The following is a 13137-nucleotide window of genomic DNA, read 5'->3' on the forward strand; positions in this document are numbered from 1 at the left end:
TCGAGGCAGTAATGGGTATGTGTATACCGTTAAATATACCAACGGAGCAGTTATACTTTGTGTAGATTGTGGTGAGGGAGTGTTTTGGGGGGAGTCACAAGTCATGTCTACTAAAAACTGGAAACTCTTTCGCACTGTTGTTTGTGCGGACTTGGACAATGTGGGCTTCCCAGAGATGTTGTATGTTTCCCAGTGGAACAGTCCAACAGGGCCAGAGCTTTACAGGGTTGAGGCTGATCATTTCAACAGCACCCCAGATGACTTTATTTTTCTCAGTGTATGTGATGACAGGGAAAGTTTTATAGCTGCCAGAGGGGTTGAAAACTGGAGGTTAAATCCTTACCCTCTGAGCATAGAAGAACGCACTACATGGTTTAAGGACATGTTTTTTATACAGTGGTGCGACTGGAGAGCTATGCTGCGTTTATTTAGCCAGATTGACGACGCCATCAAGAGGGATAGTCTCAACACTGCGTAGGAGGGTATTAGAAAACGCCTTGTTTTTGATGATTTTGAGACTTGCCCGAAGACTGGCCTGCCTTCTACCCTGTGCAAACCTAAAATCATAAGGCCCTCTGACAACTAAATAAACCAAATGGTAGGTCTAGTGTGTATGTGTGTGCGTGTGTGCGTATGTGTGTATCTATGCAACAAAATATAACATCTTTTTATTGTTCTCATTTTTTCAGAGGGAGACACGCAAGCGTGGGACCTCACAGACTCCCCACCGCCATCGTTGCTAATCCAGACCCCACCAACTCCTCCCCCCTCTCCACAATTGTTGCGGGATCCTACAGGATCGGGGCTGTGTGAGGAAACCATTATCGACATCAAGCTTGCAACCCACCACCTGGTGATGTTGGCGCTAAACGACTTTCTACAGGATACATGCTACGGATGTCAAACAGCTCATCCCAGCCAGGTGCAACACAGCTGCTTGCTCGAATTGCCTGAGTATTTCTTTGACACCTACTATGACGATGTGATGATAAGGCTCAAGACAGACCGATTCATCCCTGCCATTCGCCTGTTTGTACGCTCGTACACAGTCGATGGGACTGGAACACAATTCCGCGGGATTGCAGAAGATACCATGACTGAACTGAGATCATCACAAGATATAGTATGCGCAATTAATGACAACATTGTACAGCTGCTAGAAGCAAGTCATTATGCCCGTCGTGTTAAACCAGCAATGCTTCGCATGATTGGTAACTACTGGGCTGGGAGACACTTGGTTTAATGTATGCTGTTCAGTATTCATTGTCTGTGTGAATGAAATAAAAAGACATGTTAACACCAACATCTTTATCATTTGTGTCTTGCATACATCATGGAAAATACCTTGTATAAAATTTATCATGATCCGTCCCATCCTGCTGGCTTGGCCAGTTTAAATAAGCTCTGAATTGCTACCGCTGAGGCAATAGGTGTAAAACCCTCATTATCTCAGGTCAAACATTATTTAGAACGAGATGACACTTACACACTCCATAAACCAGTTAGGATCCACTTTCCCAGAAATAGAGTATTGGTTAATGGAATCGACAAACAGTTTCAAGCCGATCTGGTTGATATGTCTGAATACATGACAGATAATGATAATGTTAGATACCTACTAACATGCATGGGTTAGATGTCTCACAACCAAGACGGGCCCAGCCGTAGCAATGATAGTAGCTGTAGCCGTGATAATCTTCCAAAAATGTAAAAAATTCAATTACTTGTATGTTGGTTAATTGTTTTGTTAACATGCAAAAACTCATTTGAAAATGCAATTTATACAGTTATTCTTAACTGTGTCTCTCATTCCTATCATGACTCTTCCACCTTTCAGCTTGGGTAAGGATTTTGAGGACGACTTGCAGTTCTTACTCCAGGGGGTTTCAGAGTTCCAGGTCCCGTGTGATTTAACTGCTTCGGAGGTTCTAGTCCATGGACCGCTAGCATTTCCCATTGCGACCACAGATGATGGACAGGCGTTCTTGGCAGGAGGCTACTATGGACAGGGACGAGTGATTGTGGCTACACATGAAGGATTTCTGGGACTTGAGGTAAATTAGAGATTTGTTATTTTCACTATATATATATTTCAGTATTGTATATTTCTGTCAGCACTTTGATGCTTACAGTAGATTTCATCTATCTGTGATGAGAGAATATAAAAGAACATTCTAACCGTTTGATGTCTGAGCCATCATTGGTGATAACCCTAACTCTGTATGAGGCATGATGCAGGGGTTAGAGATCGTTGTCTACTAATCTAAAGGTTTGTCTGTTGATCCCATGTTTCTCCAGTTTGGATGTTGAAGTATTGTTAAGAGATTCAAATGTTTCAAGTATTATTCCCACTTCCATTTGTACGTTATTGAAAGTTTATCTTTAGTTTCAGTGTTAATAGTTGTTTACCCATTTATTCTTTCCATTTAATCGTATTTTATGATTTTACTGTTTCACTAGAAGTGAAGCTGAAGTAAAGACAAAAGCATAGTGTTCTCAGATATGATTCACCCAGTACATTTCCTCTGCACCTGGTTCTTTACGAGCCGTTTCACTCCCAGGAAGGGGAGAGCAGGACGTTCTTATCTACACTCCCAAATACCAAGAGGGGCCTGTTCTTCAGAATCACACACACAGACAGACACACACACACACACACACACAGAAAGCGGCATATATGTGATATTTAGTGATTATCTACAGAACACACACACCCAGCTAAACTGGAACAAACCTGTTTCTCAGAGGCAAATCTTTGTCTCCTCCTTAAACAGTTGAAGCCACTATGTGACTATAAATAAAACCTCTGCCTGCGCTCGTGGTGGGATCTCCTCGAAATCTCACCCAGCGTGCGCACGTTGTTACCATCCAAACTGTTTTGAGTGTCTTTATTTCGCCTGAAGAATGTCTTGTTCAAATATTTACTCTTTACAAGTATACTCGGCAAATACACTGAACCCTAAGTTTCTTTTGATGTCTATGGTGTGAGTACCCGAGTCTGAGCATGGTGAATGTTGGAAAAAAAGGTGCTTGTATGAATGAGGTTTGTGGTAGAAAGTGCTTTGAATGCTCAATTAAAGTAGAAAATATGCTATTTAAGTACCAGTCAATAAGTACCAGTCTATTTACAAAAGAGAAAGTGAATAGGTTTTTGTAATGTATAATTTCTTTGTTCGCTAAATGCCAAGACTTGGGTTAATAATTTAATTAAAAACAAAGCTATTCTCATTCCATAGGATGGATAGATGGATGAAGGTTAAAGTTAGGGATTGGGTTCACCACTGATGATGACTCAGGTATCAAAGGGCTAAAAATGTGTGTAGGGTTTTAGATTTGTGCAGCTCAGAATGGATGTTTGGATTGTCTTTATCGCGTGGCTGCCGGGACTTTGGACCAAAGTGTGCAGATACCAAAAATCGCATATTGATAGGGTTAGGAGTGAGCGGTAAGCAGACCTGAAATGGTTAAAAAGGAAATGCTTTTGCTGTTCCAAGAAATCTTTTATACATCACAGGTACATGTGACTGCCTTTGTTCCTGCTTTCCTTACATTTTTTAGAGCATGGCTCCATTTTGGCAAAATGCCATTCATTGGTTGGATGAAGGCCGCAGAGGGGTTGTTGGTGTCATGGATATAGACGCTGCGATCAAAGTTCTCACCAAGTCAGATCTGAAGTGTGAGAAGACAAAATTCAGGAAAGACCTCAGTGTTTTTGTGTGTGAAGCGTATATCAGTGAGCATTTGGAGGAAATCAAAAACTTTGTGGCAGAGGGAGGAGGCCTGCTGATTGGAGGACATGCCTGGTACTGGGCACAGACACATGTTGGGCAAAATCCACTTACAGAATTCCCAGGTATGAAAATGCACGACCAATGCATCTGATTAGTGTGACATCTCCAAGAATATACCAGAGTATTTTAAGTCAGATTTGTTTTAATGTCTTTCAGGAAACAAGATCTTAAATCAAATGGGATTGAGCCTGTTGGGCGCAACAATTGGAGGAGGAACATACAAAGCTCTCGTACCCAGCCAGGCTATTAAAGACAGCTACCACTTCCGCCACCTTCTATACCGCTTTGCTGCCCATGTGACTGCAGGTGAAGAACTTAGCAAACATGAGGAAGGATGTTTGAAAAAGCTGGGCAACGACTGCAATGTTTACTTGCAGATGAAAGCCCATGACTGCTCCTACTACCGGCAAGTGCTGGCCACACTCACTGACATGTTAAAGAGGTCAGGCCTGCCACAGGTGAGTAGCTGCCCTTTATAGATGGGGTTTGGTGAGGGGTCGCTCGTCTGCCCTTTTTTTTGCAGATAGTGTCATAATGTGGGGACATATCTAATAACATTCACCATTCACTTTCAAGGTGAGTGAAAAAAGCCCTGTAAACAGTCCCAAAGACCACCTCCTCCTCGCTGTGGGTGCCCAGGTATATAAGGTTTGCCCAGATCCCGATGCCCTCCTGCCCTATCTTATCAAGGACAACCCAATGATGCCTGTTGTCTATAACCACCGGATCAAGGTTGATGTTGATACAGCAGGTCAGATCTTACTGCTGTGTTCAAAAATGTGAATGTGGTTATTTGAATTTAGGTACAGATTTACATTGTACAGCATCGTTCAGCAACAGGCAGCAATGCCTGTTGTTCAGTGTCACACAGTATTAATACATGCACCTCTTTGTAGACACTGAAAACTGTGAAATACATTTTTTAAATGCATATTTTATACCTGTAAATGTCCCTGACTGTCATCTTTTATAATTGTGTCTTTCAGATAGGGAAGAGTGGATCAGCACAGGTCTCTACCTCTCTCCTGGTATGAAGACCTACATGGTCATACCAACCCAGATTGTCAACAAGGATTGGAAGGTACAGTATATGAAATCAATTGATTTTGAGTTCACTCAGAATGTTGCAACCTTGTTACCTAAAGATAGCAAGGTGCCAGAAACACAGAGCAGTCATTGCAATTTTTAGTTATTCCTTTTTACAGTTTTGCATACTTTGTGGTATTGCTTATATTATTATATTTTTGCTTGTATTATTGCTTACAATGCACTTTCCTTTTCTTCTGCAGATTCAGATAGGATGTCAAACTGATTCTCTGCACAAGAAGGATGTGCTGAAGAGACCATCATCTGTCCATGAGCAATTTCCTGTCACCTCAGAGATGATACAAGTTTGGAACCTTTGGGGGGGACTCATCTACCTGGTGGCCCCACCCAAAACACAAGTGAAGGGGTTGGAGGTCACAGCACAGATGGCTGTATCTGCTCCATATTATAAGTCTGGTGAGTCTGCAGTGGATCGAACTTTGATATGTGTTTGCACTAGTGTGTACCTTTGGTTTCACTGGTCTAGACTATTTTTTAAACAGTCTATAATTTGAAGGGCTGAGGGCAGCATCTCCCAGGTAATAATCCAAAGCAATTTAATAGATGCACTCCTCTCTGTTCTTTTCAGGTGTAACAACTGCAGCTGAATGGTCGTTGCTGCGCACAGCTCCTTCACCCTGGGCAGAGTTGGAGTTTGAAAACATCATCCTCACCGTACCATCAGATGCTGTTCGAGGTCTGGAGCGCCCTGACGAGGTGGCTGCTCTGTGGGATGAAATCACGAGGGCCGTTGCAGATCTGGCTGCCAAACCACACAAATTTCCCCGCAAGGAGCGCTTTGTGAGAGATGTGCAGATTTCTCACGGTAAGTGCATTTTGCCTCATGTTGTACAGTACACACCTGCCTATTTTTTTTTTTATCATATATAAAGTCTCAAGTAACGCTGGGTGACAGGCAGTGTATGCATGGACCAGTTCTCTGGAATAGAACTAGCAAACAGAAAGTATTCACTCACCAATCCAAATTCAATTTTTCAATTCAACTTTATTTATACAGCGCCAAATCACAACAACAGTCGCCTCGAGGCGCTTTATATTGTAAGCTAGAGCCTACAATAATACATACAGAGAAAAACCCAATAATCATATGACCCCCCTATAAACAAGCACATTGGCTGTGACCAGTTGTTGTAATAAAAAAAAAAACAGGATAAAAAACATGCTGTGGAAGAGAGCCAGCAATTGATAACAAGTAGGATTCAATGTAAAGACGTCTGTTAACACATAGTGAGTTGTCAATGGAAAATTGTACTTAGTAGTCAGTATAAGCTTTTAGTGATGTAAGTTTGCATATGATAGAATACTGTATGTTGACCTCTGATGACTTAGACTGTTGTCCACTACAAAACTGTTTTATAAATTCTTTCTCACAGCGATAATAGCTGAGCAAGCAGGAAGAGGAGAGCTGGACACTCTTATCTGACGCTCCCTAACAAGAAGAGAGGCTGCGTCTTTCTGTATCCCACAACACACATGCATACACCTAAACCACTCTTATCTTCACTCCCTGCGCACTAACTTTCCTCTGCCTATGAATAGACGTATTCTCTGTTGTATTATTTTTGCATATAAATAAAGACAAGTGCAAGAACAGAGCGCGCATCACAGGGCCCCCACTCTGGTGTGAGCGTTCTGTGATCGCCCTTGTATACAAGTAAATGCTGCAGCGTCTGTGTGTGTTTCTACCCTTTAGACTCTTAGCTGAAGAAGTGTCTTTAGAATAAATCTCTTGACATGAGTGAAAAGAGTGACTGGAGGAGAAATATTTAAGGCATCATGGGAATCTCCCAGCACTCTAAAACAATTGCAGCATAACTAAGGTAGGATTTAGGGTCACCTGATTCTGCCCTAAGCATATGCTTTTTTCATCACCAAGCACAATGCAAAGCACAGCATGCCGTCACTGGACTCTTTGTATCTGACCACACAAATGTGCTTCTGGAAGAATGGTCAAAAATTTCCATAAACACACTCCTAATTGTTGTGAAAGCCCTTCCTAGAAGAGCTGAATCTGTTATATCTGCAAACGGCGAGCTGACATCATAAGCCCTATGGATTCAGAATGGGATGTCACTCAAGTTCATATGGGTGTGAAGCAGGGTTTTAATAGTTTTGCAATTTTCATTAGTTTTTATTTTTATTTTGTTTTGACTTCAGATTTTCAATTTTATATTAGTTTTAATTAGTTTTTACCAATTGTTTGCTAGTTTAGTTTAGTTTTTATTTTTTTGAAAATCATTAGTTTCAGTTTAGTTTTGATTAGTTTCAGTTATAGTTTTAGTTGTGTTTGCAATAATTAAGTGTAACAAAATCCCAGTTTCATCATATCAGTCATTCTCTTCTGCTTATCCTTGGGTATGTTGCTATTCCAGCTACCATACCCTGCACCCTGGACAGGTCGCCTGTCTGTCGCAGGGCTAACACGCAGAGACAGACAACTCACATTCCCACCTATGGGTTCTTTAAATAAATAAATAAATAAATTAGGGCAGATGAACAACCATTGATACCAGGCAACTATAAAATGTATATCTTGGCCCCAATGAGACTATTAACTCTTGCAGCACCGGGTGTTAAGGCAATTGACTCACACAGTTATGTAGATATCCCAGTCCTGTTGTCTCGGGATGCATCACGCTGCCTTGCCTGGTGTTAGCTTCTGTTTCTGGGGATGAGGGTTGAGTGTGCTCCCTTACCTTCTCAAGGTAAGCTAGGTTAGCCTTCTTGTGTGAGCTTTTCAAGTGCACTTGAAGGTTTGTGGGATTTTTTTTCCCTTTAGAAATGTCCCTCATAATTTGTCTCTTTCCACTACAAGACACTTGCTTTATCCAAAACACAGTCATATTCAAAGTAATCCCAAACTGGACTCTGGCGCTTTCTCCAGACTTTTCCTGACATGATTCTGCGCGTGGACCGGAGCAGCAACACAGACGACTCGACTAACGTACTGCCACCTGCTGGCATAATGAGACACAGCAAGAAAAAAACCTGGAAACTAAACTTCTTTTTCACCCTTGACTATTGTATGACACGCACACATCAACGAAAACTAAACGCATTTTTGCTATAAATTCAGTTAATTTTAGTTAGTTTTGTGAACACTCATTACAGTTTTAGTTAGTTTTCCTTTTTTTGTTTTTATTTTTATTTCCGTTAACGAAAATGTTTTTTCACTTCTAGTTTTCGTTATTTCGTTAGTTTTCGTTAACGTTAATAACCTTGGTGTGAAGGCAGACGTGCAAATACTTTTGGCAAAATAGTGCATATATACAATTACAATGCTGGCTTTACCTGTCTATCAAGTTTGAGAAAATGACATAAGAGTGTGTACGCTTAATCCCTCTAAACTGAAAGCTCAGACTTTTCAGCTCTAAATGCTTATTCGCAATGCTTATTTTTTCCTTCTCTTTTGGTTCTGTTTGAAATCGCTGATGGCATATATTCCCATCTTAGGCACACAGCTTAGCCTCTGAGTATCCATTTGTTGTTGACTTGTTGTGTTTACAAAGGACAACCAATCAGAGAAATTGGTTTTTAACTTCTATCCAACCATCCACTGGAGTCTATCCCAGCTGTCACAGGGCAAAAGGCTGAGTAGACCCTGAACTGTTGCATTGAAAAACCATAATCATGTCATACTTTTGCTTGTCTGTTTGCTTGAGTTTTTTTTTTTTTTTTTTTTTTTTTTTTTTACATATTTTTTAAAGAATTTGTTTTATCAAAGCTATAAAATCCAAAAGAATCATCACTATACTACTGTTCATTTCTCCTTTTCTATTCAGATTTTATGCATGCAGGTTATCCTATCATGGTACATAAAAACTCAGCTGCTGAGTTGGTCGGTGTTAAAAAAGGTAAAGAAATGTGGGGCCCCATCCACGAGTTGGGACACAACCAACAGAGAGGCTGCTGGGAGTTCCCACCACACACCACAGAGGGTACATGCAATCTGTGGTCAGTGTATGTGAATGAAGAGGTGCTGGGCATCAAGAGGGAGAAGGTGTAGTAAATCACATCCATCTTTGAGACCAATGGCCAGAAAAGCTTTTGTTGAATTGTGATGCTTTTCATATCAATCAGTTTTAGAAAGTATAACTCTTTTTTTGATATCCTATGAGGACAGAAGACTTGACACTGTTTTTCCTTAGAGTACAATGCTTAACAGTTACCTCATTCCATACTGTTCAATGCAGGCTCATGGAGCTATGACTGCAGCAAATCGACAAAGTCGAGCCAAGGATTACGTCGCAGGAGGCAGGAGCCTTGAGAGCTGGAGCATGTGGGTGGCTCTGGAAACATATATGCAGGTAGGTGAATTCTACTCTTTAGAGAAAGTGTGCTTTGTCCACACTGTTGTGACCTGTTTTCATTGGAAATTTTAAAAAAAGAGTCAATAGCTCCATTTGATCCCATCAATCTTAACATCCACCAAGTTACCAGTGACCGACTTAGGGCTAGAGTTGGGTTTATGTTTCAGGAACTGTAAAATGATATCTTTTAAATCAATAATTAAGTCACTATCAAGAAAGTGTAGAGACAGAATTAAAACATTATCTTTACAGTCAGAAATAAGACTGAAATGAATACTTTGTTGCCAATAACATGATTACCAGTTTATTTTGACCCTGTCTCCTCATCTGTAGCTCCAGGAAAGGTTTGGCTGGGATGCCTTTAAGAAGGTGTTTGCTGCGTATCACCACATGAGTGACTTCCCAGGTGACAACAAAGGAAAGATGAACCTGTATGTTGAGACATTCTCCCAGACTGTGGGGATGGACCTGACCGGCTTCTTTAAGGCCTGGGGCTGGCCAATAGAAACAGCCACTGAGGAGAAGCTGTCCCAGCTGCCTCCCTGGAATGATCACCCCATGACCCAGTATGACTAAACCTCAGACCACTGCAGTGTACAGAGAAATGGTTTCAGCCAATATCTTAATTTGAAGTGAATGATGGGCAACACGGTGAACTGATTTGGTGGTTGGTCTTCTGTTTTAACAACATTTATGAGAGTATCTGAATAGAGAAACAGAAATGATGTGGTGAGGTTGTAGGTATTGAATTTGGTTTTATTTTCTTTTTTTTTCTGATGTACCTGTATGGGGGAAGTACAGTAGGCTTTCACTTACTGTCAGGTAGACTAGACTTTCAATGATATCAAGAGTTGGATCTTTGCCTTTATTTTGTACAGGGCTGAAATCATAGCAAGGCATTGCACTACTATAGCATATAACGCAATAAACTTGCTTTACACTGTGCTCTACTGAATACGTTCACTGCAACCCTTTCCTTACAGATAGTAGTCTTTTATGAGGACACAGGATTTTTATAAGGATACTAATATTATTAGAAATGTGGATTTTCTTTATGTGAATAAGCATAATGTTGAATCTGTCATTTGCTCTACTGCTGTATTTTCATGTTTGCATTATGTTGGGTCAGACTTTATAATAAAAGAACTTTAGTCTTTAGTTTCACTACACCGATATCTGAAACAGCTTTAGTAATAATCCACTTTATCTTTTTCCATTAAAACCTTAAGAGAAAAAAAATGAAAGACTTCATTTCATTCTGAAATACAGTTATATTGTAGCTGCATCAATACGCTGATTCCCAAAGAGCCATTAGCTGAATACTTGGCATATCTCAACATGGTCTGCAGTTTGTCCTTACAAATATTTTGAGGACCCCACATGTCTTCTTCGCGGATTTCACTTTTTTTAGAATGTAACTCCAGCGATAAACGAGGGACCGCTATATATCAAAGTTTTGAGGACTAGGGGCCAGATGTGTCCTACAATTCATGCCTGTACTAGGGGACCACATTGACCTCAGACAAGTCCCAAGAGGGTATGCTGATTGTGCAAAACGTTTTGTTGACATTGTTGTGTTTGTTGATGAGAAAACCTGCAAACATACAGTACAGCACTTCAGAGTCACACTGCTAGCGATAGAAGAATTATACAAATTTTACAAGCTGAGCGCATTCTGCACAGTACAGGAGATTGATTGACAATGGTCTACAGCTGATCACGACGCAGAACACAATGCACTGTTAAAAACAAAAAAAGCATGCAAAATTGCACACACAAAAAAAAAATCAATGAAACAGGCCGTGAGAGGTGTTATAGCGAGGGACCACTGTATATATTGATTTTTGGGGAGGAAAAAAAAGTACCTGCATGGTTCTTTTTGTGGCTCTATTTGACTCCCCATCGATGCGATTTAAGCTCCTTACTTAAAAGTACACATATCTGTCTGTAAAATTGTAATGTTTTCAGTGATAATGAGTTTAAATCCCTGATAGTGACTTCTGAAGTGAATGACACATAGTCATAACACAAAACTCATTTGGCACCACTGATTTTACATAAATGCACAAATAAATTAAAGCTAATAGCCATATGAGAAGTATTTTCTTAGGTTGCACACTATGAACTACTTTCAGTGTGGTTATAGTGTTTAAGCTTCAGCAGCGCGTGAGCACTAACAGCACAGCAGATTTAAATGTAGAGGGTATTGGGACCTGTTAATGTGGGGTAAATGTGGCACATAAACGGGACGCCTCCCCCTGATGTCTGGAGCACTTCTTGTCTGTGACACCAGTGTCCGATCCCCAGCCTAAAGTCAAAGCCCGTCCATCTTCCAGGGGGATCCGAGCTCCAGAGGAGCCAACCAGCGTGCAGGACATTAAACAGCCTCACGCGGTAGTGCTTATCATCACAAATATCTTCTTCTATCATTTTATGACGGTTGACAAACAACTTCAGGTGCAACCCAAGAGGTTGAATCTGTTCATAAGTGACTTCTTCAGTCTCAGCTGACTGCAGGTTTCCCAACCTTTTAAACAGTACATTGCACAGTGACTGAAACTAGCCCACTGAAAGAACAATGGGCTGTGAGATCAGTTCCTTGATCATTAATATGCAAATTGTGCAAATGTACTGTTTATAAGGTTGAGGAAACCTGCAGTTGGCTGAGATTGAAGAAGTCACTTGGAAGAGTGATGAAATGTTTCTCCCACTGTAAACGCGACGTCCAGATGAGCACAGTCAACTTTTGGGATTTACTTACCTCAATGACTGAGCATGCATCAAGGCAACTTCAGGTGCATTACCGCCACCTTCTGGACACATATTGCATATACATATAGTGTGCTACTAGAGTCCGAACAAATCAAATGGTTCCCTATTGGTGCCTCCTCCACCCAGTTTAAAGCGATTAAAAAACTGCTACAATTTCCCCAGTATAAACTGACAAATCATCAGTAATTCTTCTATTCATCACAAAACTTCTTTCTAGAAAAACAAACGCAACTCCGACTTTTTTATCTAACAATTTCGATGCATCAGTATATATTTTTATATGGTCTGAGTACGTTTCACTTATATGATCATATATCCGGCTTGTATTTAGCCCTCTCCCCTTGGGGAGTTAATGAAAATCTGGACTTTTTTGCACATATAACCATGGCAGTAAAATTGAAAACGTTACTTGTGGACTAGTATTTTTGTCACTAATTCCTATCTCCTTTATTTTTCCCCCTATAATCCAACCAAAACTTTATATTCGTTCACTTTCTTTTGCTTGTTTTCTATTGCTTGATTTCTAGTGGTTGTTCACCTATTTCAACTTGCAATGCGGCCCCACAGCACAACCTAAAAGCTTGATACTGAATTTTATCCAAGTTATTTAACAATGTTTTAGCCACTGAACGATAAACAAGACATCTATAATCCAGAACTGATCTAATGAGACCTATATATAAAGCTTTTAATGCTGTTCTACCTGCACCCCATTTGCTGCCTTTTAAACATCTTTAAATATTTATAACTTTTTTTTTTTTACATTTCTCAGTTAATTCCCCAATATGTGTTTTCCATGTAAGCCTTTTATCAAACCAGATACCTACATATTTAAAGCAATCAACCTTTTCTATTTCATTCTCATACAATTTGAGATTAAACTGGTACTGGTATATGTAAAAATAATCCATTTTGTCTTTCCAGAGCCCAATCTTCCCCTTTTTTGTAGCTCTGGATGTAATTTAGTCATGATGAACCTTTTATTTCTTCCTCTATTCCAAATGACTCCATCATCTATTATTCTTCTCTTGCTTTTGGCGAAGGCGGTCACACTTTTTTTCCCTCCTCCTCTCCTCTTCCTTAGCTTCCCTGCTTAGCCTCTTGTGTCCTTGTCTAGTCTCGTGTTTTTTGTATTACTTTTCCCTGGAACACTCTCT

General features: G+C 40.3%; 1 protein-coding gene across 1 annotated transcript; it reads left to right on the forward strand.

Moving 5' to 3' along the window:
• The first annotated feature begins 1636 nt into the window (after positions 1-1636).
• On the forward strand, positions 1637-10316 carry LOC116316802 (TRPM8 channel-associated factor homolog). Its single transcript, XM_031735438.2, has 11 exons — positions 1637-1707; positions 1838-2054; positions 3559-3853; positions 3948-4249; positions 4368-4542; positions 4778-4872; positions 5081-5294; positions 5467-5703; positions 8681-8898; positions 9092-9205; positions 9542-10316. The coding sequence occupies exons 1-11, from the start codon at positions 1637-1639 to the stop codon at positions 9782-9784; spliced, it is 2181 nt and encodes a 726-aa protein (XP_031591298.2). The 3' UTR covers positions 9785-10316.
• The last annotated feature ends 2821 nt before the right edge of the window (positions 10317-13137 follow it).

The sequence above is a fragment of the Oreochromis aureus genome, linkage group 3, assembly GCF_013358895.1.
Source record: "Oreochromis aureus strain Israel breed Guangdong linkage group 3, ZZ_aureus, whole genome shotgun sequence".
Lineage (NCBI taxonomy): Eukaryota > Metazoa > Chordata > Actinopteri > Cichliformes > Cichlidae > Oreochromis > Oreochromis aureus.